The sequence below is a fragment of the Eucyclogobius newberryi genome, unplaced genomic scaffold (genome assembly GCF_026437365.1).
Source record: "Eucyclogobius newberryi isolate DKJ021-1_F unplaced genomic scaffold, fEucNew1.0.hap1 SCAF_13, whole genome shotgun sequence".
NCBI classification, from domain to species: Eukaryota; Metazoa; Chordata; class Actinopteri; order Gobiiformes; family Gobiidae; genus Eucyclogobius; species Eucyclogobius newberryi.
The window spans coordinates 27,780,789-27,808,253 of record NW_027315757.1 but is presented as its reverse complement, the minus strand read 5'-3'; the positions used below and the strand labels follow the sequence as shown (position 1 = coordinate 27,808,253).

The following is a 27,465-nucleotide window of genomic DNA, read 5'->3' as shown; positions in this document are numbered from 1 at the left end:
ACAGCACATAACAGTAAGGCATTGGGGGTATTCAGTGAGTTTAATACAAGACATACAATATTTACAGCAAAAACAAAGATATACTAGCTTGCAACAAGTTTGTCTCATGTCTCATCAATGGAGAAAAAAACAAAGTTCAAACATGCATCATTGATTCACACTTCTTTTTGAATGTATATTGTTTAAAGGGTAAAAAGTTAGACACATAATGCAACTCCGTCCCCTGGCTGTTTTCTGCAATATTACAGAAACATACTGGCCAGATTTTACTGGCTGTATCAATGTAAACCAAATAATTGCAAAGTGACAAACACATTCGAGCCACAGCTTCACCGTTGTAAATCAGGAGTCATTTGAAGTCATTCTATCCAAGGCCTCTGAAGATTGCATCGCTTACTGATGTTGTGTACAAGGGTTTGTAGTTGTGTCCTCCAGCAGACATCCGCTGCTGTAAAGAGGATGAAACCTTGAAGACATTACCGGAGTCTCATAGTGTTTCTCTACAAGATTTAAATAAGCAAACAGGCCTATGTAGAAGGTTATATCTGGAAGTCAGTTCCGAAGTGTCTGATCTGAGCTTCAGTTATTGACATATAGGGGGTCCTCATACTGGGCGAGTACTGCAAGAATAAAAACATGATCATGATTAAACAAAGGTAGGCTGGGCAGTATCACATTTAAGTTCAAAACATTTGTGTTAGTTGATGCAAGGGCAGTGCAGGGACATATAACACTTAGATACAGAGTCAGAGAGTTCAGAATATTTACACAGAGAGTGTAAATGAGTTTAAATTAGGTGGTGGGGGGTAAAAAATGATGCACATTATGTTTTAAGGTGTTAAGTTGGTTTGGGGATGTGGGGGAAAACACAACTGAGATAAAGCACTTACAGTGTTTAAATGTCTGGGGAAAGCAATGGAAGTTAAATTAAAAAGTGAGTTAGTGGTTTATATGGCATAGCAAATGAATAGAACAAAAGGACTAAAAACACCCCTGTATTTACCTGCCATCTCTATTTCAAATGCAATGTGTGCAAGTTCAAGCTCAAACGTTTAACACTAAATATATCTCACAATGTACACAATTCACTCTCAAAAATTCAACCATCTTCCACCAGTAGGCAGCAGAGGGCAATGTTCCCTCACTTCCAACCCCAATTGATAATTCCCTTCAATTTAAAAGCTGTTTATATAAATCTATAGTATATTGTTATGCTTGTGGTGTAGTGTGCTTGCTTCCAGTTAGTGTTACAGCAGATTGGAGGGCAGCAGTGGCATTGGCCTCATTATAAAAGAGACACAAGGGCCTCGTAGGGCCAACGCACCGACGGTGGTGGCGATCCTCTCCCTATGAGTGGCATATTCTCATAACGAGGGTTGCCCCCAAACAGCATGGCTTGATTCCTGAAACAGAATAAACAAAAGTGGTAAAGTTGGAACACCGGCACGGACATGCTTTCACTGTATTTTTCTTACATGTATTCAGGGGGCTGTAAAGTGTTAGAAGAAGATTGAGGAGGTGGTGGGAGGCTCGTTTGACTGCCAATGCTACTTGTATAACTACAAAAACTGTGGATGTTAGACCTTCTGGGGTTGTAGGACAGACGTCTGGCCTGGGGGTTAAAGGGATCCTCCTCATCAATGTCGTCATACTCTCGGTCTCTGGAGACAGCACAGAGGAGTCAGAAGGGGTGTATGAGTTAACATGGTGCAGCAGTGCATTATGGCGGCTGTGTAATGGGATAAAGGGGTCACTGAGAGCTGACCTGATGCCCATTAGTGTCCACACTCTCAGGATTGTGCACAGCATGGTGGAGAGAGCACAAGCCGCCAACAGAGAGAACAAAGAAAGGTAGAGCAGCCCTTCCACCCCGTCATAACACATCCCTATTAGGGCGTCCACATAGTCCTACAGGATGGACACAGGAAGTCATTAATGGATGCATCAAACACTGTTGAAACATTATCCTTCCTTATCACATAAAAGCCCGGCTTTCAGTCACAACATCTGACATGTTTTTCTATATATCCACTAAATCAAGACATATTACCACATTTTGGATGTAAAATCACTCGTACAGTATTTACTTACATTGCAATTGAAATTAGTTGTTTTGGAGATAAAAAGATGCTTGTCTGCAGTTCTCCATGGGCACATCATAAAAATTTCATCCTTGGTCAGCAAAGCACAACATGCTTTGTTTTGCTAATATAGCCTACAGTGGAACAAATGCGTTCCTGATTGTCTGACTATGCATAAGCCTTTTTCTTTTGGTAATAATTGGTAACACAACATTGTCACACAAATGACCAGTGTTCTGTGTGTTTTTATATTCATTATTGTCAAAACATCTTTTAAAAAGTAGTACGCCATGGTCTGGTAATATGTATAATGCAAATCTAATGATGTGGTAACTATGTTTTATATATTCTGTTAACGGCTGAAAGAGACCTGCATGTTTGAGTCAATTTAAAGGACATTACTACTGTATTATGGCATTACACACATAATATATATATATATATATATATATATATATATATATATATATATATATATATATATATATATATATATATATATATATATTCATAAACAATTGACTCAGTGCATCTCTTTTAAGTTTAAGTTTAAGTTCATGTTTTGGTTCATGTTTTGGATAAGTTTGTCTTGCCTACACCATGTTAAAAAAAGTAAAATAGATTTACAGATTGTTAAAGCTGACAAACACAGCAGTGTGAGCTTAAAAATGGCCCCATTACCTTATGTATTCCACGGCAGTCGAGCAGGGCTGTTAGTTGGTGCAGACTGAACTCTGTTGAGTTCAACAGTCGCTGGATCCCCAAAAGGTCTTTCTGTACAACAAGGAATAAAAGTGGAGCAAATGCTTCACAGCTTTTTCGAGAGTGTGATAATAGTATCTGTCAGCCTAGGCACTTACCTCAGCAGAGGGAAAGATGGGCACCGTTAACCGCAGTAAGTTCTGGATCTGGATTTGCATGGTGGTCACAGAGCGCTGGCAGATTGTCAGGGACTGTGATAACAAAAACGAAATCACAATCACATAAACAAATCCACCAAAAACAATGAAACCATCAGCATTTTTCAAGTGTCACATGTCATGTATTCTGATGTTAAGTAAGGCTCCATAATGCTGCTTAACACAGGACATCCCTATTCAGACAAAAGATTATCCCCAGACCTGAGCAAACCTGAGCTTCGCCCACCCATTGCAAGCCCCAACATCACAAATCCACACTCAAACAAAGGAGCAATATTTATATCAACTAGGCTATCGGATAAGAGATTATCCTTACCCATTTAAATAGATTTAATTGAATCCCAACATAGATAGAACAGTAGTAAATAAACATGGCTTTATTAATTATTGGGTCTGCAAGATTTGTCTGTTGAAGATGTGACATTTTTACGGCTTTGGCTACAAAAATCCAACTGCAATCAGACAGTGAAGACCAAGTTATAGACAACACCGCACTACTTTACGAGAATGGTTTTTGGTTTGGAATTCAAACCTCAAATTTGTGATTGCTTGTTTAATGGAGAAGGCACTCTTCATCTACAGCAAATGGGTAGTTAAATTATGTTACAAATTAGCTGGAAACTTGCATATGAATAATTGGCAGTTAAAAATGAATCACTTCACATTTGATTGAATTATCAAAAGGCTGTTATGCTTTATAGTGCTATGTAAAAAGAAAAGCAAAGATTATATGGTCTATTCAGGGATTTCACACCGGACATTTTGTCAATACCTGTTGGAAAGGGTTTGGTAGATTAGGACTGCAAAACAAGTAATAGTGAGCAACATCTGTGGAGAAAGAAAAATCACAAAATTACAACATTGGCAAAATTGTGCATATGAATAGATGTGTTAACACAGATTCAGTCCAGTGAAATACCTGCAGTAATTATATCCTTGGTTTGGTTAACAATAAATTTGTCTGGAGACACACAGAAGTCACTAGTGCCCTGTGGAACAGAAGTGATACACATTATGTACGGTACATATTGCCAAATAAAGTCCTAGAAATAGGGTTATCAAAAGTATTGATTCCCAGATACTAAACAATACTAAAACTATTATTGAAAATAGATACTCATTTGCTTTACTCAAGTATTGATGCAGAAAATCACATAATCAGGACAAAATGTGACTTTCTTGAATAGCTTTAGAAAGGCATTCATCTGTGTGGTGTGAAACTCCAAGTCAATTAAATAAAGTTTCATTATTTTGTGTTTATTCATCCTTATGGTATTAAAATCGCTATCCAGTATACATTTTCTTTATCATGATAAGATTGTTTTTAACTCACCAACACAGTGATGTTTAATATACAACGTAGCAAGACTGGATATATAGAGCATACAGACTGCTGTGCTTCATGGACTTAGACTTATTTTGATCATGCAACCATAGAGAGCTACAGAGACGCACACGAAACTGATTTACCAACATGGTCCGAGTCTGTCTGTAGTCAGCAGACCTCTACTAAATATGATACACAGAAATAAACAGCTAATAGTGCATTAAATGTTATATTTAAATAATCAACAAACTAATTTCAATTTCTATCGAATCAAATATGCGTAACCTTTGAACACTTTTTTGGATCCGAACATAGGCTTGATTCAAAATGGCAGCCAATTTGCAAACAGGTGCTGCAAGTTCTAGTAATTCCACACATATTTGAATCCCTACAAGAGATCTGCACATGTAGACAGCTCATGTATTTGCAGGGAACAGCCTTAAATCTGTAATGGCCACTTGTTATTCCCCATATCAGCGCTCACTCTGACTGTCCGACTGTGAGCTACAAGACACAAGCTGCAGCAGTGAATTCTACTATTCAGAATACGCTTTCCAAAGGTCAGCCATTTTTATGCAGGGTCATGTTGTAATGCAATGAGCAAAGCTGAGCCTAAGGCGGGTCTTTACTGTGGGAACAGCTCAAACACAGATTTGCTTTATGCAACCATATGCTTGATTTCAGGTTAAGAATCATTAAGAATCATCTGTCTGCTCCACAACCCCTCAACCTCAGCGGGATAATCCAAGACTCTAGATAAAGTGAATAGAGATTGGACTGTACATGAGCTATTATGAAGAAAGGCTGTAGTGTCCTGACAGTTTTACTAATCCAGACACAAAGAACATGTGGGTGCAATCAAGAAGAGGGCGCCATCTGTCACAGTTAGCAAGGGATAACACTGCATAAAGTGTATTGTGTGTAAAGGCGAGGATTTAAGGATGTATTACTAGAAAAAGCTTTCGTAAGTACAAGAACAGGAGTATTTCTCTCTGCCGTACTTGCATGTTCTAGCTAAGACATAACAAATTCAAACATGGTGACAATGCAGAACAAACACTCAAAAGTACAGTATTGAACCTCCATTAGTAAATGATCTTACTTGTCTCAAAAAGAGTCTCTCCGAAAGAGGAAGCTTAATTATTTCCCAAGACAATGTACTGTGAACTATAAAAAAGTATATGACTAATGCCTTAATAGAAGTGAGTTGTTTTCTTGTGCTGTGTTTGGTCAAAATGTCTAATGTGCAGTGGTTTGCAAATGATTTCGCAAATGTTTTCTGTGAACGCAATGCACATGCAAACCTATTCATGTATGTGTGGTTAGGACAAGCACAATACTTTAAGCACACAGACTTGAATTAGATGCGCTGGTATCAACACTGCAAAAATAAACTATTACACTCAGGCCAAAACATACCATTAGGTGCATCTTTGGTTTGGAAAAAGCCATTGATTTTAGACGGCAACAGGGAGCTAATAGTGCCTATCATCTATCATCAGTGTAAATCATACCATTTCTACTTTTATTCATAGGGAGAATACAAAAGGACTGTATCGAGTATAACTTTCTCACCACAGCAGTTGCCATGCCAGCTCCCAGTGAGACCCAGCTGAGTATCATCGACAGCATCACCAACCCCATGATCCTGCAGCGAAACAGCAAATGGAAAAAAAGTCCCATGGAGCGATGTGAGACACCCACACACAGGGAGAGGGAGATGAATCATTGTCTGTTTTGTTCCTCACATCTTGATAGGTTTCATATTAACTTGATCTTTTGTAGTTTGAGTGCTGGCTTTTTTGTGACAACTACATAAACTATTACTTTTGACTTTAAGTAGCACCAAACAAGGCGAATATTGAATTATATATATTGTATAGTAGTTTCATACACACAGAAACGTACAAATCTTCACATTATTATAACAACTGTCCCTATTAAGCCTAAAATAACATCTTCCTGAATTTCCTCATTCAAAATCACTGTACACATAATATTATTTATACGGATTTGAGCTATACTTTAATAGAGATCTTTCAGAACTATTTGCCTTAAGACAGAAACTCTCAAAAGTGCTTTTTCTCTCACACACGTCAGTTCTGCCCTGCTGGGTGCCGCTTGCAACATCCCTGCACCAACTTTCATTTAGCACTGCACTGTCAATCACTGCGCGCTTTCTTCTGTGAACCACTTGACTTTTCCTTCGCCCTTTCGCAGTTTAACAAGGCCTTTATAAAATATCTAAAATGACCTGAATCTCACCCAGGAACTTTGAAATGAGCGTGGCGGACAGGGAAAATGCATCGCGGTTGAACAGGGTTTGACTTGACTTGCTTGCATTAAAAGCAGCGCAGCACTTAATAATTAGCAGAGAGGGCAGACTCGTCCTGCTCCGGCAATCAATAAGCATTAAGTAGTGTCATCTGAGAGCAACCAAGAACCGGATCTATGTCTCCACCGTGAAACCAAAAGAGAATGGGACAGCAAAAATGTAGACTCTTTCTGGCTTGATTGGTTCATCTTGAGTTCGTTATGGGTGCAACTTAAATGTAATTTGTAGTCACTGATTTTGCAAATTAGAACTTGTAGTTTCAATATTTCATTATGACTTTGCATTACCTGGAAATTAAATGCATTACTTCTGGTTAAGGCACATTTTATTCATAATATATATACATTTATAGTATTTAATAATGCTTTAACCCTTCTGTTACTCATTATTAGATGTGGGCTCATCATCATTTTAGTCGTAGTACCTGGTATTGAAAGGTAGTGGAAGTGACCAACTACTAGAGCTAGATTATTCACAATTGAATCGATATCTCAATATGAATGGACGCTATTAGCATATCGCAAAGGCTGTAGTAGTACCACGATTTGCTCCACAAATAACACATTTTCCTTATTTTCTTGTTCTGCATAAAAACTCCTAACGGATCTGAAAAAAACATGTTCTGAAACACAAAGCTTTTCAGTCTTTTTGTCAGTTCTTCTGTTTTTGGTTTTGTGTTTCCAAACCAAATCTATTCATAATTGCAATTCTTCAAAAAAAAAAAATCAGTTTTCCCCCAAATCGTTCAGCTCTACAACCATCTCATCTGCTAAACTGTGGAGTAGAGTTTCTATACTCGAGTCATTTATGTTAATCTGACATAGAGGACAGCGTACGTTGACGTTGCCATTACTGGAGCTTAGTGGATTCTTTGTAGTGGTTATCTGCGGTGATTGTTTTGCTTGATGATTTTTTAATTGACGTGTGCTGCCGTGGACTCTCGCACACTTGTTGATGGTACCTACAGGATCAGGAGCCATCTGGACTGTTTGGCCATCCCAAAGCACATGGTCAGGCAGATGACCAGGTCAAAAATCAGCAGCAGTAGGTAAGTCAGCCACCTGCGACATAGACAGACAATGTATTATTGCACTGAAGGCCTCATTACTCACTTTCATTTGAGAAGTACACTTAAGAACTGTTCCGTGCGCACTACAAGAGCAGTGTAAGTCATATATCAACAGCCTCATCTCCGAGTTAGAGCCCATCTGTTCCATCAGGTAATTTCCAGCCTGTTGACTTAATAATTCAGCAGCACAAATCCATAGACATGAATTTTTCAGGCTTTGGAAATGTCTTTCACATGAACAGATTGCACTAGATCCACTCGTGTGTGTGTGTGTGTGTGTGTGTGTGTATGCGAGTGGGACAAGCCAAACATATAGGAACATAATGAGTCACTTCTGAGTCCGGAAAGTGACAATATGTGTCCCGCTGGCGTTGTAAACCCTACGGAAATATTAATCCAGCTATTTCACACTAACAAGCACTTTCTACACAGCGCATTAGAGTCTGCAATGATGCTGAAGTTTATCCACTGATGTCATTAAATATACAAGGCAGCAGTTTGGACCATGTTTCACAGTTTACATATTATGCATTTTTCTTATATTTAGTATTCAATTATAGCATATGTAGATCAGAATTTGACGTTTTGTTGATTGTACAAAATGTGAACTGCAATATTGATAAAAAATGGCTTAATAGAAACGGTCCATTGCCCTATAAACTGCAGAACTGACAGGCCACGCCCCTTCATAATACATCTTTCACGCTAGCATGCGGGGTATTTTCCTTTACGTGTTTTTATTGTTGGAAAAGGGTGTTAGTGACATTATTTAACCCGATGCGAATGAACTTTTAGTCTGCGTTTTGTCTCAACAATCGCACGTACGGGGTCCAAAACAAGAGAATGATCAGTAAACACCCTTAAAAGAATTTGACACGCAATTAGGCACGACTTACATAATTCTACAATGAATTGCCGGTAAAGTACAATGTCATTTTTCACGTGGTCCACAAACGTTTGATGTTGATCAGCGATGACATGCAACAGGCGATTTATAGCCCAGTGGCTGTGACAGAGAATCCAATAAAGCAGACAGAGATGAGTGAGAGCGTGGTTCAAGGTCTAGAAATAAGAGTTTAGAGATGGCATTGTTGAATTGCGCGTGTGTGTGTGTGTGTGTCTGTGTGAATGTGAGGCAGACATATATATCTATACATAATTCAACGTTTTCAATATCAGGCAAACATTTCCAATATCCTACGACATAGAAACACTGAAATCAAAGCAGTCATTTGTTAATCCAAACACCTATAACTTTACGTCGTCACGATAAATACTATAACTACTAACTATTCTGTGTTTAGATTACATTTTTATGCATTATCACAGCATTATTGTTATTTGGCTTGCGATAATAAGCCTGAAGTCCACAACATCTGAAAGATCGCCCAGTAGTGAAGAATTCTAACCGTAACCGAAGCCAAAATACTAAAAATATTGTAAACTGAAAGTGCAGTGAGGATAATCCAGTTGATAACCACGGGGCGGATGACGGAGAGCTCGCCACGGGGAAGCGGCAGAGAAAGTAAACAAAGCAAAACTGAGCCGCTTTCAAATTGCCTCATATACAGTAGTTCTGAAAATAGCTGTATGGAAATTAGAACAGTGTGCGTGGCAGTAGTGATGGTGGGTGAGTGTAAAGAAACAGACTTTCGGTGGGGGTTGATGCAGTGAGAAATTAGCTGAACAAACTGGAGTCATGGGATCCCTGGAGGGGCCACTCACATGTGATAAGACCCGGCATTCGAATTACCCTGTCGCTGGAGAAGGGGAGAGGAAATATGAAACGGATTTCGTCTACTGAGCCTATCTATGGGTTCAAGTGGGCTGTCAGTCCTACATGTTTCTCATATTTCTTTAGATAAATACTTCATCGTTCAGTTTCTCGACGTTTCCAAAAATGCAGAGCAGTCCCAGTGTTGTTTCAATCCCTCAGTGGTGGAAAAAGTACTGCAAACCTGTAAAAGTGCAGTTACATGACTAAACATTTACTCAATTACAAGTACTGCTGCCAGAATTGTACTTCATTAATTACTGTTGTTAATATTTAGCATTATTTTAATAGCATTTTATATCAGTAAAAACTTGATTCATACTTAAATGCTGAATTACATTGTTTTAACTTCCTATAAGTTATCTGTTCTTTTCCTCTGTATCTACCTGCGTTGCAACAATGAAATTTCCCCATGTGTGGACAATAAAAGATTATCTTAGCTTATCTTATCTTAACAGCACATTCTGCATTTTCTCAGAGCAGTGCTGTTATGTGTGTATGTCAGTATATAAAAGAACACACACATGGGTCTTGCACTTTACTAATTTCTATTATTTTAAATGTAGCTTAGCTTAAATGACGTGGCAAGAATTTTACTCAAGCACATGTTTAAGTATCTACTGAAAAAGCCCTCATTACAGTAACATAAGTATTTGTGTTTAGCAACATTCCACTCCACTGCAATTACCGTAATGTACCAACTTGTACTGTTCCTACTAGTTACAACGTCATTGGTTTTATGATCCCTGCTTCTCTTATTAGCAACTTTGCCATTTCCAGTAAAAACAAAACAAATAAACTTTACACAAAAGAAGTGTGCAAAATACATCATTAATTTCTCCCCAAGCAGTTGTATGTGTGTGTATACAGTATTATGCGTGTGTATATATATACCTGTAATACTCCACTAAAGCAGTTTGATCAGCCACATTTCCCAGGTCGGCGTTGGCTGTTTTCAGATCTGGGAGGGCGGTCATCTCCTGGATTACGTTGTTGACCATTAACTGCATGAAGCGCAGAGCCTGAAGTAGGTCTGGCCTTGTGGAGAAGAGCTCATCCAGGCGCTCCAAGTGTAGTTTTAGTCCTGTTTCTGCATTGTCCATGGCCCCAGTAACCTGAACACACAAACATGCAGAATTTAAGTGGTTATAACAGAGGTAAAGAGCGAACAATTTTGGGGAATGAAAAAATTCCAATAGCTATTTTTCAAGTATTTAAAGCAGGGGTGTCCAAACTTTTTTTCACCAAGGGCCGCAATTTGAAACTTAAACGGGGCAGAGGGCCACAAACAACTTGACAATGTTGAATTTGTTGAATGACAAGATGAATCATTCGAAATTTTGCATTTCACGTAATTGCGATGAGCCTCCACACCTTTAATTAGACCTGGAACATTAATATTAGGTTGGTATAACATTAATATGCCTGAATTTTCACAATTTCACAGTAAAAAGTACTAGTTTTTGTTGTTTGGGACAACATAACAGGAAGCTGGAGGGCCAACAAAAATTGGTCTGAGGGCCGCATTTGGCCCCCGGGCCCTAGTTTGGAGATGTCTGATTTAAAGTATTTTATTTGGAGCTAGATTCGAAATGTATGATTACAAATCAGGGAGATTAACATGGAGAGAAATGTAAACTGACGGAAGAATTTGAAGAGTTCTGTTTATAGAAGTCTAAACCACAGAAAGTTCATCAAATCATGACAATAATAATTTGTTATTTGCAGAGGCCTGAATAACAGATAAATAAAAAGTACAGGGTTGGTTTAAAGACAATGTTTTGTTTTTGAATGAAAATACATATTAAAAAAAGGTCTTGAAGAGAAACTTGACAATCTGTGGAGCGGGAATGAATGAGGAGCGTGGATCCCATGAGAGAAGATTAGCTCTCCTTCTCAGCTGTGTGTTTTATTCAGATAAACACCGTGAGAGTGAAATGTCGATAAAGACACCAGGGAGAGCCCTTATCACACGCCTCTTTGATAATGACAACAGAGTGAGATGAAGGTGCGCTGGAGACGGCAAAGAAGAGTAAACACAACTGACTTTTCTGTTTCAGGGTATTCAAACTAAAGGACGCCTCATTCACACCTAGAATGAAGATGGGGGAGACGAAAAGGGAGACGTATTCCAAGAAAGAGGCAACATGACGTGCGAATCAGTCAGTAGTGCGAGTATTGTAAGCTTTTTTACTTGAATCGGGACACCACACCCTCAATTGGATTGTTTCATGAATGCGATTGAATGTCTAATAACTGGAGCAAAGCGATACTAACAAAAGTGGATAATGTGACATTTTTTGGGAGACAGTCAGAAAATGTTATGTCAACAGAAATGTGTTAGTTGAGGTTTACCGGTAATTATGAAAGAACTGTGAAACTTGTCGAAAAAGAATCACAAAAGTGCAGAAATATCACCCTAATTAGAAAATTTACAGCATGACTTTTTTCATTTGTATTTTTTGGACTATATTATAGTCGTTACTGTAGGGACGGTGTCCACAAACTGCTCAACAAAGAACAACCCAAACTTCGTGCTCAAGAAAGCCGTGACCAGCCCAACCCCGTGGCCGGTCAGGACAGCAACGGCAGCACAGTCCGGAAACAGCAGCGCTCAGCCCGGTGGAATCTACAGGCTCGTCCGCTGGATAGTCACCAAGATGAGTGACAACAAGAACGCCGCCAGTAGGGAAGAGGTGGCCGTGGCCCAGACATTTATGATAGCATATCTCCTGATAAATGATAATATTAACTTAATTTCATAGGTAAATTATCATTAAATGGATGGATTTTATATACGAATTTGGAATTTTTTATGCCTTCAAAGTATTTTTTTTTTTTAAATGACCTACCTACCCACTTGAAAAATGTTGGTAGGGTTACAGCAAACATAAAATTAATTTGGGGCAGCCTAAACAATATATTCAAATGAAGCGTATCTTCAAAGTAACATTCACAATAGTATCTACATTTCGATATATTGCCAACATCTAGTAATTACTGATTAAAACTGATTTGTCCTGTTTTTATTTGTTTTTTTTCCTACACATCTCTTTGCTGTCTCTGAATTGTGAGTTCTGTTTTCATTTTAACTTCACACAATGCCCTTTACTGTAGAAAAAAAAAAAAAAAAAAAAAAAAACAATGTTAATCATAGTAATGGAGGTGCTCATTTTTAAATTGTTATCGAATACACTCAGAATTATAGGACTAAGAAATAATCTAGACCCACTGTATTCTAAAACCTGTATTCTGGAACACGACACTCAACGTCCCTTTAAATTCCTCTCATTTGAAACTGCTCATTAGTGTTACTTACATTTGTTGTGAATGAACATCTCCGTCACATTCAAAGCCCGTACATTTCCCAGACAATGATTGGTCACTAGCACAGAATCCAAACACCGCCGTCTTGACGCCAGTGTATTTCAAATAGGCCAGATTCAATTTGTAATGCTGATGGCGTGCTACACAGTATCCAGTAACGATATCCGGACATAGAACTCCGAACTAAATTCCCATCGGGATAGAGTTGCTCACGTGATTACCGGAAACTTACTCTCCACTTCTCACCTTCGCCTTCTTTCTCTCACACTTCCTGCCTGTACAATTCTTATCTGTCTCAAGCTGGAGAGGCAAATGGGAGCTGCTCAGATTTCCCTAATCTGCACCAAGCGTCTGCTTTTAACACAGGGATTACAAGGCCTGACTTGAACAGAAAGCAGGTCAAAAGTACAGTGGCTCTGTACTGGATGCAGAACTCCGAAATGATGTATAAAGACACTGAAATCACATCATTGTTTTGATAAATGGCCTCAAATTTGTGAACTGTGAAAATAAAGCGATACAAGAGGCTCGTAAAATGTCATATTGGAGATTGTAAAGAAAGATATTGAGAAGAACTGATGTATGACAAGAAAGAAGCTATCATTTTTCCCCCAAGAATCACTTTACACTTTGGGATGGCTCAATACACAAGCGCGACCAGGGCTGTAAATTGTAGACATTGGTTTTGATATAAGGTTATAGCTGCTTTATCCTCATCCATTTCCCCTGCCAGCATTGAAGGACTCTTCTTATTAGGAGAACGGGAAACAGGAGCGATGTACAAAGTGATACGAAACTAGACAACACAAGTGCCATTTACAGACGCTATTGATTCCGTGTTTGTTTTTCAATGCATTTCAATATTGTTTATTGTGGCGAAATAAATGAAATATTCCAAAGCTATCACAAAAGCATGTTGCTCGGCAGGTAATAATAAGGGAAAAAAAGCAGCTGTTTTGACATTTCACATAAAAGTGCACATAAATGGCAAACGGTCGTGGCCGAAAGACAATTGTGCAACGTTTTAATCCACTACACCACCAGCCAGTGTTTTATCATTCCAGGCAAATCTACTATGAACTTCTCCTAAATACGTTACTATCAAAGAAAAACTATTGTGTGTTGTTAAAACTAGCTCGATGTACTAAAATCTACCCCGCTCATTCAATAGTATAATTGACGCTTTGCAGTAAATGACAATACAGTGCATTTATGGTGCACCGTCTGTCCCAGCAAAAGCTCCTCTGCATTCATAATACTACAATGGACAACAGAACAAGCAAACGCAAGCTAACAGCTGCTTTATTTTACTATGAGGAGGTTGTTTGCCAACTAAGTGAGTTTCGTTCTTCTATTAAAAAAACGCTCAGTGCAATTATCAGGCACACAGGTTTCTTTGAGAACACTGAGCAGATACGAGAAAAGTGTTAAAAACAAAGAAGGCAAAATTCCGGCCCAAGGAGATTTGGAACCTGGACAGCCGGGCGATTGATTAGGACGTTGAAAACATATCCCCGTTTTACATGAAGAGAGGCTCTTTTCACTCCCGCGGGAATGTCTACGTGTCTCATGCTGCTCCAGAAAACATTATGTGCTATAGGCTCCAATCAATATCAGTGTCCGAGCCACAACACAGTGGAGTGAGGAATCGTCTGATATGGAATCCATACACGGACTCCAATTACTATAGAGTGCATGTAGGGAAATACTGAAAGGCGTAATGGACGATTTTTCGGCATTTTGAGAACTCAGGCGGAGTTGCGCACTCCCCCGTGCGGACTGATACAACACACACGTGCGTTTGTTTATTAGCGCGACGGATCGCATCGCGTCTCTCGTCTCCTGTAGATTTCCGTCTCTTCTGAGTCAGCTCGAACAGTCTTTATCTGTCTTAATTTTATCCTGTACACTGATGGAACTATATTATGATAGATCAATGCGCTTAGACACGAGGAAACGTGCTGCTCTCGGGGGACGAGCCGCACGAGGCTGCAGGTGAACAGTAGGTGTGTTCTATGATTGATCCATGGCAGGACTAATATTGGCAGTCCACGCCACGAGGAAATAAGACCTTTAAGAAAGAAAGTATTATTTGTCATTGTTCTACGTATTCCTGATATATTTGTAGAAATTTGACCTTTATAATGCACTGTAAAGGTTAATTTGTCTAAAATTAGGTGCTGAAGTGAATCTTCCTGGAATTAAAAAAAAAGATTAAACAGCTGAACAGAGCAATAGAAGGACGACTTAATTGTACAATGGGCTTTATCGAGTTCAGGAAGTTCAGAGGTAAAACTGAAAACTAAAACTAACCATTTTTAATCTTCAGTGAACTTCATTCTTTTTATTCAATGCTTCTTTTGCACTAACAGTTTCTCTAAGTCAAACTCATTTGTGCCACGCACGCACGTCCGCACACACACACACACACACAGACACGCACGCACACACACACACACAGACACGCACACACACACACACACAGAGACGCACGCACACACACGCACGCACACACACACACACACACAGACACGCACACACACGCACGCACACACACACACACACACACGCGCACACACACACACACGCACACACACACACGCACACACACACACACACACACATAACTTATTTGAAGTTTTCCAGTCAGGGTTCAGAGCCCACCACAGCACTGAAACTGCACTAGTTAAAGTCACAAATGATTTGTTATTAGCCGCTGACGATGGACTGGTCTCAGTCCTGGTCCTGTTGGACCTCAGCGCAGCGTTTGACACCATTGACCACAACATTCTACTGCAGAGGTTAGAATGTGATGTAGGTGTTGGAGGAACAGCCCTCAGCTGGTTTAAATCCTATCTATCTGATAGGTTCCAATTTGTTAATGTAAACCAGAGCTCCTCACCAAGCTCTAAAGTAATTTACGGTGTGCCACAGGGTTCGGTACTCGGTCCAATTCTGTTTACTCTTTATATGCTACCATTAGGCAACATTATCAGAAAGCATGACATTAACTTCCACTGCTATGCAGACGACACTCAGCTGTATTTATCAATGAAACCTGATCAGAGCGATCAAGTAGACAGACTTAGTACTTGTGTGAAGGAGATAAAAACCTGGATGACACTAAACTACCTGCTTCTTAACCCTGAAAAAACCGAGGTCATTGTGCTTGGCCCTAAGCATCTACGAGACGCTCTATCTGAGCAGATAGTCACACTGGACAATGTCAGTGTAGCCTCCAGTTCTACTGTAAGAAACCTTGGAGTCTTATTTGACCGGGAGCTCTCATTTAAAGCTCATATAAATCAAGCTTGTAAAACAGCCTATTTCCATTTGCGCAACATCGCCAAAATCAGAAGAATCCTGCCTAAAAGTGATGCCGAAAAACTTATCCATGCATTTGTAATGACTAGATTAGACTACTGTAACTCCCTGCTTGCAGCGTGTCCTAAAAGCTCCATAAAAAGCTTTCAACTGGTTCAAAATGCAGCAGCAAGATTACTAACAGGAACAAAAAGAAGAGAGCACATTACGCCGGTGCTGAAGTCTCTTCACTGGCTCCCCGTCAAGTTTAGAATCAAATTCAAAATTCTACTCTTGACCTACAAAGCCATAAATGACATGGCCCCATCCTACCTCAAAGATGCTATAGAACCATATCATCCAAACAGAGCTCTTCGCTCTCAGAATGCTGGCCTTCTGGTGGTGCCAAGAGTCTCTAAAAGTACTGTAGGAGGTAGAGCGTTTAGCTACCAAGCTCCTGTGTTATGGAATCAGCTCCCGACCCATGTTAAATATGCTGACACAGTCTCTTCATTTAAGTCCAGGCTTAAAACGTTCCTCTTCGAAATCGCTTATGGTCAGACTAGTTAGGAACAGAAACATAAACCCACAGCTTCAGCTACGCTGCCCTAGGAGTAACTATGCTGGGGGAAGTATGACAGCTTGAGCACTATCCTCTTCTTCTTCTGACTACTTATGCTATCAAACAATATTTATTTTTTGATTCCACTTGCAAACTGTTCACCGCCTTCTTTTCTTTCTCTCACTCCTGAGGACCTGTGGACCCAGATGCCCCTCCCCTGGTGAAGTGGTCCCTGCCCTGTGTGGACGGTCCCTCATCTGCCTGAAGAGTGGCTCCAGCTCGCTTCCGACGGTCCCTCATCTGCCTGAAGAGTGGGTCCAGCTCGCCTCCGACGGTCCCTCATCTGCCTGAAGAGTGGGTCCAGCTCGCCTCCGACGGTCCCTCTTCTGCCTGAAGAGTGGGTCCAGCTCGACTCAGACGGTCCCTCTTCTGCCTGAAGAGTGGGTCCAGCTCGCCTCAGTCGGTCCCTCTTCTGCCTGAAGAGTGGGTCCAGCTCGACTCAGACGGTCCCTCTTCTGCCTGAAGAGTGGGTCCAGCTCGCCTCCGACGGTCCCTCTTCTGCCTGAAGAGTGGGTCCAGTCTCCTTGTGTCCGTCTGTCCGTCTGTGAGAGTCGGATCTCTCCTTCACTGGAACTCCTCCAGGTTTCTACGCTTTTTTCCCAAATAGGTTTTTTTGTAGTTTTTCCTGGCCGAGAAGGAGAGTCTAAGGACAGAGGACCCTGAGACATCGTCCCTCGCCACCACAGACATTGTCTGACTCCCTCGCCACCACAGACATTGTCTGACTTCATCGCCACCACAGACATTGTTGATTCATTTCTCCCTGTGGCCCTCAGAGGCAACTGTTGTTGTGATTTTGGGCCTTACAAAAATAAATTGATTTGATTTGATTTGACACACACACACACACACACACACACGCACGCACGCACACACAAACACACACACAAACACACACACACACTATCACACACACACACACTGTCACACGCACGCACACACACACATGCACGCACGCACACACACACACGCGCGTGCACACACACACACTCACGCACACACACGCACGCACACGCACGGACGCGCGTGCACACACACACACGCGCGTGCACACACGCACACACACACACACGCACACACACACTCACGCGCACACACACACACACACTATCACATATACAGGAGTTAGGGCTTAACATTCATTAATGCCGTGTAGCTGGGAGCTAATCCTCGCTATGCTCATTCTGATTACTGCATCATTCAAGGCCTTGTTGTGTCTCCCTCTATCCGCCCCCTCCGACTCCCTAAGCCTTTCCCCAAATATTTCCAACTATAATTGTGGGTCAGTGCATGAATCTCCAAGCACAAATCCCTAAGAAGCCCCCACAAACAACAGACGAGACCCCCTGTAGTCTTGCGTGGCTTGCAAACAGATGCACACCCCATTATTAACAGTCAAAAAGTCTCTGCATTAACAGCTGTGAGTCAGGGTTACTCAGTGCGCAGAGGAGGGAGCTGAACACACAGGTATTTACTTGTGAAAATATTGTCCTTCAAAAAGTTGCGAGTTGTGTTAAAAAATGTCTAAACGCATTAGTTGAGGTTTAATTGTCGGACAAACGTGAAATCTCAGTTAATCACAGTCGCTGATTTCACATCGTTGGAGTCCATATTCTGCTTTCAATGACAGTGTAGTCGGGGCGATTTGCTCAAGAGTGGATGGATTTACATTTTTATTACACTAAAACAGCTTTGGTTTTCGAAAACACTGCCTGAAAGAGTAATATATTGTAAGCCTTCTACATTTTAGTATAAGCTCCTCTCGTCTACGCCGCGTGTGTCGTGGTTTCAGTTGTGTGACGGAAACAGCATTCATACTGTTTCATTCATGTTCTGAAGAAGCAGAAAGTTATTTTTTTTAAAGATTGCACCACGTAAATTTTCTGTTGGGGTCCGGCACCTGCTTGTCTCCATAAGAATGTTTTTGCTTTGCCTGGAAGAGTCCAAAATTTTACTTTAAACAAATCAATTCTCATTATTATACTTTTGTGCCTAATTTGTGTTGCAGAACTGGGACAAATATCTTATCTTATCATATTTATTCAATCATAGTTAACTTATTGTTCAAAAATCAAGTCATCTGCTTCTTCTGAGACTTCACGCTTCACTGTGATTGGTTAAATCTAGTTGTCATTGTCTCAGAGGCAAAACAGAAGGAGGAACGGGACGGAAAATGTGTTTGAGAAATAGACAAATACAGTTTATGACGATATGACAAACATAACAGATCGTCACAGGGATGAGATCACGATTATTATTATTATTTTCCAGCTCTACTTATCCTTGTGCAGTCACTTTCTTTTGTCAGTTTAATGCCATACAGTGGAACATGCTAGAGACAAAGCAGGATTGTGCCATTAAACCTATTCTAAATGCACAATATAATTAAAAAAACATGAGTTGCAATAAATAAAAGGCTAAATGAAATACAAAAGTAGTGAGTAAATATCATTACTGAGTCATAGATCAATTATTCAACCCTCTCAAGCTCAAAATGTTAATAAACAACAAACAAACTAAGAAAAGGTTTCCCGTTATGAGATTATATATGTATCGATGTATAAATAATAAGTACTATAAATACTAGAAAAAGCTTCAGTTGTAGTCATCTGGACTCAGTTAGAAAAAAAAAAAAAAAAAAAACTGAGTCCAGATGACTACAACTGAAGCTTTTTCTACTATGGGACACGCCTGGACGACTGAGGGATTACACCGACATACTATAAATACTGTTCCTGATGTGGGATTCTGGACAAACTGCATGACACATTCCTACATTTGGACTCACCATGTTGTTGATGCTGCCAAACGTGTGATTGGCATTGTAGAGGGAGTAGGTCAGCTGGTACATCCCATCATTGGTCTCGCTGTTGCCATAGAAACCCACTCCCACAGCCGAACTGAGGAACGAGTCAAGAGTTTAAAAGAGAAACGCAATCACATCAAATATTGTTTTGCTCTGCTGACTATGAAAGTAAATGATTGACACGAGGCGCTTTCTACAGAGTTTAGCATCATATTCATGTAGTTTGAAAACATTATTCAGTGTCTTTTTTGAGGAAATGTCAATGTGAATATGGTATTATGATTATTATTATGAAGTTTATAACCATTTTGAAAAGTGTATTGAGATAAGAGTTCTCATTTCTGTGCCATAAAACCCTAATGTAACAGTTTTATCTTTGTTATTTAGTAAAAGCCAAGCGCTAGCAACACTATGTGAAATGAAGCCTGCGTAAATTCAGCCTGGAAGACCTAACTCCACCCATCTACGTCAAGGCCACCATGGAAGGACCCCTCTCCCCAGCGCCATCATCGCACTCAAGCGGGCGCCCGCCTGTCCGTCTGTGAGAGTCAGATCCCTCACTTCACCATGGACTCTCCCAGGTTTCTGCGCTTATCCCAAAGAGGTTATGCAGGTTTTTCCTGGCCAAGAAGGAGGGTGAAAGGTCAGGGGGCGTCTGTACCATGGCCCTCGCACCTGCTCCTTATCCCCAATCAACGCTCAAGTGACTCCTCCCCGCTCCAATCAGCGCCAGGCGGTCACATTTAAGCCCTCAGGCAGATGGCTCGGCCGCTCAAACCGTACTGCGACCCACCGCCTCCCCAGCCCCTCCTCTACATTCCCCTCATCCTCTACCTCCTCTTCACATCTACCACCACCAGTCTCCAGGCTCCGGGGGGAGACATCTAATACAAATAGATCATGGAGTGCCCATGATTGCAACGTCTTCCGCCGGGGTCTGAGCGCCAAATAACTCGCAAATAAAGCTTGCGAAACAGTCCATTCTCGTGGTCTCTTTGTCTCTCCAGGGTGAAATATTTTTACTTCGGTCTAACCCTAACAGTCATCGAATACAGTTACTGAAGCCAACTGTAACGTTTTGTCTTTGTAAATATTTATAGGAATGTATGACATCTGCGACAAGTTGGCCACTGTCCAGGGTGTACCCCGCCTAAGGCCCGAAGTCACTGGGATAGGCTCCAGTCACCCGCGACCCCGAAAGGGACCAAGCGGTAGAAAATGGATGGATGGATGGACAATTACGGTTGAGCGAAAAAAAATCACAATCACAAATATTTCCCCTAATATTGACCAATTATGATTTGTTATTTTCTTTTGTTTTGTCTTTTTTTTGGTCTTTTCTTATCTTTTTCTCCCCCATTTTTTTCCCCATAAGCTTTGTTAGACATGGGAGTAAGATCAGGGAGGACATTTGGCAAATTGTCGGAGCCGTTAATCGATCTCCATAAGTTAAGACCAGCCGGACAGGACTATTTTGTCTTTTCAAAAACAAATAAAAACGGGCTTTCGACAATAATTTCCTGAACATAAACAATACATATTTTTACTCAGTGCCATTTAACACCAAAAACAGCCCCTTTTTCCCTGTGAACTCTGCTCTAAAGCACATAACTTCTCAATTAAAAAGAGCTTATCGTGGACAATTACAAAAGACTGAATCATCAAAATGAATCGATTGAACGGCTAATAACCATATCAGCTACAAACATCCTCGTCTTTTGATCCAAGACTGGACTTGAAACTCTGGAACAGTCTTCTTCTACGTTACATCTGCCCCTTCTAGTAATTGAGTTGGGCATTTAGCGTTTAGCATTTTTTTAGGTTAACTGTTATGGTTTTTATGTGTAAATGCACCTTAGAATACCGGTATGTATTGTTCTGATTCTGATTCTGACACAGCACTTTAGGCAGTGGAATCTGTATTTTAAATGTGCAACTTAAATAAAGCTTGACCCTGACAAGTTCATCCCTGATTTACCCTGTTCATTATTGCAGGATGTGGCAAAATTCTCATCTCATTTATGAAAACACATGACGTATTTCTTCTGATTACGGCGTGTATTTAATCAAGGTGTGTGTTTCTCCTCCTGCATCTGCCCGCGTCCCGTCCCAGTAACCTTGTAAGCATAATGAAATGTCTTTGTCTTGTTCATTATTCATTAAAAGACTTCCTTTTTGTTATGATTAGTAGCAACAGGAGCACTTCTTCTCGTGCCCGGAATCATGAGAAACACAATTACTCTACCGCTAATCCTTACGGAAAGTCTTGAAATTTAAATTTAAATTCTCTCATTTGATGGATTTGAGCTTATTTGTGTTGCAGTGGATGCGGCGTGACTTGGACAATTGGGTTTTTTGTCGGACATTAACCCTGTGGCCCGGATGTGAGCGAGAGAGAGCTGGTAATGACGAGGTAATGAGACGATAATGAGACAGGACGTCATGGGCAGCACAGGCCCCGGGGACAGGCACTGCATTGTGATGAAGGGGGCGTATATAAAAACAGTACGCCCGCTCTTTTTGGTGCTGAGACAAATCTGTGGTCATTTTGTAAGCAGATGATTTGTATCTTCTAGTTATTACCGGTAATTAATGTATTTAGATGGCTCGTTAGTTTGTTTATTCCATAGTTTGTTCAGCGTTTCACAAACCTTTGATCACATATGTATTTATATAATGACTTAAGCTAGATTATTCACTTTATTAAGTATGCTTATTTGTGAGTAGACAATATAAGTAGTTCTGACCAAAAATGCGGGTATATATTTCAAATTTGCCTATTTTATTTTAGTTAAAACTTAAATGAATGAATCAGACTTTGAATTAGATCAACAGATCCTTCAACATCTTGTTAATTCAGGGGTGTCCAAACTTTTCTCACCGAGGGCCGCATTTTGAAACTTACATGGAGCAAACATCCCGACAATGTCAAATTTGAAAGAGAATCCTTCAAAATGTTGTATTTGGCATTGTTTCGATGCGCCTCCACAACTTTAATGATACTTGGAACATTAATGATAGGTTATTATAACATCAAAATTCTAGAATTTTTCCAATTTTACAGTAGAAGTGCTGCTATTTGTTGTTTGGACCAACTTAGCAGGAAGCCGTATTTGTGTGTGTGTGTGTGTGTGTGTGTGTGGTTGTGCGTGCGTGCGTGAGTGTGTGTGTGTGTGTGTGTGTGCGTGCGTGTGTGTGTGCGTGCGTGTGCGTGCGTGTGTGTGTGTGTGTGTGTGTGGTTGTGCGTGCGTGTGTGTGTGTGATCTTTTATGTTTCTGTGAGATCAAATGGCCTTTGAAGTTATGATGTCCAATATAAATCTATGGATGCAGTGGATTGAAGAGAACATCTTTAGGTGCAGTTTGGACAATGCTGTTGTGTCCAGGTCAAAGTCTACACGTTTACTCAGAAAACTGACCACAAAACATTTTTTTTTTTTTTTTTTTTTGACAAATCTAATGCAGAAATAGATTCTTTCAACCTTGGGCTATGATTAATATTCCCAAATATAATAGCTTATTTTTAGAAAACAAAAATTCAAACTCAACCATTTCCTATGAAGAATTGTGATTAAAAAATAATAACAGTTTTTTCTTTTTTTTCAAATTCTTATGTAATCAAATGTTCCCTTAACTTAATTTAGAATTTACTATTTAGTTGATTTATGACTCTCTTATTTAATAAAATCTCGTACGAGGACATCTATTTACAATGTGAATATCAATAGGCTCAACAGTGGAGGAAACAGAGGCCCCTCACTAAACAGCGTCATGCTCTCTCACTTAGCATCACAGCGGCCCCTGTGTGAAAGCAAAGCCTCGGAGCCAAACAATGTTAAGACAAACACTTAGAAACAAGTCACATGTCATCAAATCTCACATTTCTTTTCTGTATTGCTTTCATATTGACTTTGATTGAAAATAGAAAGATCAGATAAGGAAAGGAAAGGTACGCACAACGTGTCCTAAAGAGAAAAGACCCAATTTATGCTTGAGCAGTACAAGATAATTTACTTAAAAAATTAAACTTGCTGCCAACCAGTAGGAAAAAGTTCTGGTTGTTGCTCTGTTTATGAATCGGAATGTTTTATGAGTCTACTAGTTATTTAATTAAGATGATGGGGACTTTTATGGACCACAGCCGAAGCATGGGATGAGTTAGCTGGAGTTTTGGGTGCGACTGGACAGTTTAATCTGCATTTTCACTCATAAAGATGCTCTTAATTAGTTGTTTTAGCACAAAATCCTAATAGTTTGAGTACTTTTGCCTGCGCCATAACATACTCACTGGTTATTACTATGTTTTTGTAATGTATCTAGCCCACCAAGCATTTCTTTAGTCGACTCCAGCCTTAAAATTGTCATCTAATTATTATTTTTGATGCCCTTTTTTTATTCTCTTGCGTGAGACATTGTGCTTTGACTCTAGATCCTGTGACTGGTCATTTGCAGATTATATTACTCGTTATTCCACAAACGGGACTCACCAAATGATGAGGCCAGAGAAGACGGCAGCCCATGTGACGCAGCAGGTTTCGGGCCTTTTAGTCTCCTCGTCGATGTCCTGACGACAGAAGCAGAGCCACACCAGGTACACCACCAGAGCGAGCAGGCTCAGACAGAGACCCACCGCACCGATGAACGCAAAGACCACCACAGACTGCAACAAAAGGCAGAGAAATACATCATAAACATGTTAGATTAGGGCTGTAACCAACCGTTATTTTAGTAGTTGACTAGTCAGCAATTATGTTTTGGATGAGTCAACAAGTCAAAGTTATTTCTATTCTACATTGAGAATTCTTTTTTTTTTTTTACATTTTGACGAAACGTGTTCACTGAAGGTTTCCAGATAGAGAATATCTACGTATAAAGAAGTGTATTATGGATGAAAATTGTTTACAGTTTGATTTAATAATGCTGCCGTCTTTGTAATAAAAGGTATTTTCATGTGTTTTAGAGTCTGTTTAGTCCAGAAAATGATGCTCAAAATTCAACTACAATTATATTATTTCATATAGTCGATTAGGTGATTCATAGTTGTGCAATTAATCAAATTTTCTTTTTAATTACAATTATCGTATTTTGCGGAATATAAGTCGCACCGTTTTTCATAGTTTTGGCCGGGGTGCGACTTATACTTATATTTATACTTATATACTTCGGAGCGACTTACAGCATTTCATACTCCAGTGCAACTTACATATGTTTTTTTCTTCTCTATTATCCATTTTTTGGCTGGTGCGACTTATAGTCCGGAAAACACAGTACTGCTCCAAAAATTGTAAGGTAAAAATAAACTAATTCTGTTTTAAAATTATGTATGTGCTCATTCTGTCCCATTAAGCTACAAGGACGTTTAAAAGATTACAAGCAAAACATTACTAATAAATACTAAATGTATCATTCATCTGGAGGTTTATTGACAGTACACACATAATGGTTTAATATAATCGTGATTTTGACCCAAATCAATCTTGATATATATACATTTTCCATAATCAAGCAGCTCTAAATTGTATGGGTGAAACAGAACAGCATGAGACTGAGTGTGATGCACTGTAGAAAGTAGAAAGTGTGAGAACCACTGCTCCGTGAAGATAACAGCAATTATCTTGAGTGACAAAGTGACAAATCTTGACTCTAGATTGATACATTGGGGTGACTACAATCTGAAAAGGTTATAAACTGGTGTGAAAACTGGCAGGGGTTTGAAAGTTCAACTTGTTATCAGCTTAGTTTGAAAAGACTGGAAGAAATGCTATAGAGTTTTGTTTGCGAACTTCCAGTAAAGTCAACTGAACAGAATATGTTTTGGTGCCATTTGCCCAGTAGCAGAGGGGGATTTTGACTGCAGCCGCACTGGAAGAAAACAGAAATGTTCTTAGGCAGTGGAAGGAGGGAGGTCATGTGACGGGAGTGCTTTTCTTCAGTCTTGTGATTAAAAGGTTGGACAAAATATTCCAGCTTCTACAAAGTGAAAAAGTACTGACATAAGGACTGTACTATAACACACATATTTCATTAAGCAAATTCAGGAAAGGGAAGTATGTTTTTGTTAGTTTCTTATGCAAACTAAACCTAAACTTATGCATAATGTCTACATAAGACCATTGACTTAAAACCTGAACAATATGTAAATATGTGAGGGGAAAAATACTAATACAAGTTTCTTATCATTTAGTAATTTGATCTAGATCTAACTGAAAAGTGGTGTAAGAGTTTCATTTATCAGGCTTAGAATTGGTGAGCAACAAATCCTTCTGTATGAGCTGACAAAATAAATAGTAAATATGTAAATAAACCTTTTATTCGATGTTTGTGACATTGATTTACTTAATATGTACAATCCAGTGGCTTTTAATGCAAATTGCAGACAAAAGATTGGTGTATTCAAGACGGAGAAACTATCATAAAAAGCCTGCAATCTCAGTACTCAGAAGTAGTATTGCAGGTTGTCTTGGAGGAAATGTCACTTTAAAATGTGGATATACTGGTTGGTAGAGGACAGAGTCAGAGTCAGTGCTGGCGTAACCTGGCAGCTGTTCCAAACCTGTAATCTGACGAATGGCTAATCAGTGAGGACATTATCCACTGCCAATCACTCTCAAAGTACAAACTACACAACAACAATGTTCACAGACAAGTTTGTTTGTCACCCCTCCCTCCCACCGCCACCCTTGTTTTATAATTAGACATGGCACATTTCAATTTCCGCAGGCTGAAACGCTCTAATGAGGATAGATAAACAAAAGTGAAAGTCCAGGACTACGAGACAGTGTGACAAATGTTCTGACAGAGAGAGAGGAGCAGCTCAGAACACAAGTCCATGTGTCAGATAAACAACATGTAAGGCAGGTTATAATGGCCTTGTCGGATTTATGGCCGGAGGAGATGGTGACACTGCTCTTCACTCAACTGCAGCCGGAATCAGTGACACTTCTGTGACTCGGCTGTGACCCAGAGAGGATGTGACTAAAGAGGGGGCCACAGCATCTGGGTCTGTCTGCATTCACTTCAGCCAATAGGCCCAAATAAATAAATCCATTCAAATAAATGACTGTACTGTAAGAGTGGCTGATCTTCCTCATGAGACAAAACGTGTGTCTTACATTAACAAATAAATCTGTAGAATTATTAATATAGTTAAGTTTAAGTAGCACCAGATGAGATAAAGCGCCTGACACGGTTATATTTAGTGAGTTAGTTTTAAACAGAGGAGACTAAACAACAGATAGCAATAGTAATACTAGTAATAATAGTAATAGTCAGAAGTGAAATGAATGCACATGAAGCCAGTGTTCATGTTCTGAAAGAGTTTGAAGTGAAGCTGGATAATACTGGTCATGTGTCGTCATGTGAGTGATGTGCGCTCCAATAACGCGCTATACACACAAAAAAACACACAAAAACACAAGGGAAACTTTCTAAAGTCAACTTTTAAGCCACATTTGCTTGCATCTTGCTTTGTTTACATTTTAACCTCATGTTCAATCGATTTGTAAAGTCTGCCGCTCATAATTTGGTAATGGCAGATCGTGCGTCTTGACGCACAGCTCCGTTTACCAACCTGCTGGTAGCTGGGCTCCTCCGGTTTGAAAGTGTTGTCCACGGACTGAAACACAAAGTTAAGGTGAGGAAAATTGTGCAGCCAATAAGTCCACCACGGAGCGACGTAATCGAGCCTCGCGGTGGCCATTTCTGCCTCAAAAGAAACGGTCCACCGCTGTCAGTCAAGCACCGACACTTCTCACTTTACTCCAAGTTGTCTCCAGATGGTTCCAAGGTGGTAAAACAAACGAAAAACGTTAAAATCGCCAGTGGTCAATGACAAAAGTTTCAAAGGAATGTTCACAAATCAACTTTCATGTTGTAACTTTGGCGCATGAGGCTGAGGAGCGC

The 27,465-nt window shown here is 39.9% G+C and overlaps 1 protein-coding gene across 2 annotated transcripts; it reads right to left on the bottom strand.

Annotated features, from left to right (window-relative positions):
* Nucleotides 1–21: 21 nt before the first annotated feature.
* Nucleotides 22–27,465, bottom strand: ttyh2l (tweety homolog 2, like). Of its 2 annotated transcripts, none has more exons than XM_072443246.1 (14): nt 27,134–27,465; nt 24,051–24,223; nt 19,547–19,658; nt 10,401–10,621; nt 7,629–7,724; nt 5,904–5,976; nt 3,921–3,990; nt 3,774–3,829; nt 2,942–3,034; nt 2,763–2,855; nt 1,766–1,908; nt 1,476–1,661; nt 1,325–1,403; nt 22–620 (listed from the first exon to the last, which is right to left on the bottom strand). In XM_072443246.1, exons 1-14 carry the CDS (start codon nt 27,260–27,262, stop codon nt 540–542), a joined length of 1,605 nt encoding a protein of 534 aa, XP_072299347.1. In that variant the 5' UTR covers nt 27,263–27,465; the 3' UTR covers nt 22–539. The 2 variants fall into 2 exon arrangements, with proteins under 2 accessions (XP_072299347.1, XP_072299349.1); XM_072443248.1 differs by having other exon boundaries at nt 1,584–1,661.

Excerpts from the sequence above, each read along its gene's own strand:
- ttyh2l (XM_072443246.1), bottom strand. The coding sequence starts at position 27,262 with ATGGCCACCGCGAGGCTCGATTACGTCGCTCCGTGGTGGACTTATTGG. Across the intron at positions 5,977-7,628 it reads TCCAGATGGCTCCTGATCCT|GATCATGGGGTTGGTGATGC; the intron begins GTAGGTACCATC and ends GTTTCGCTGCAG. Across the intron at positions 2,856-2,941 it reads CCATCTTTCCCTCTGCTGAG|AAAGACCTTTTGGGGATCCA; the intron begins GTAAGTGCCTAG and ends CTTGTTGTACAG.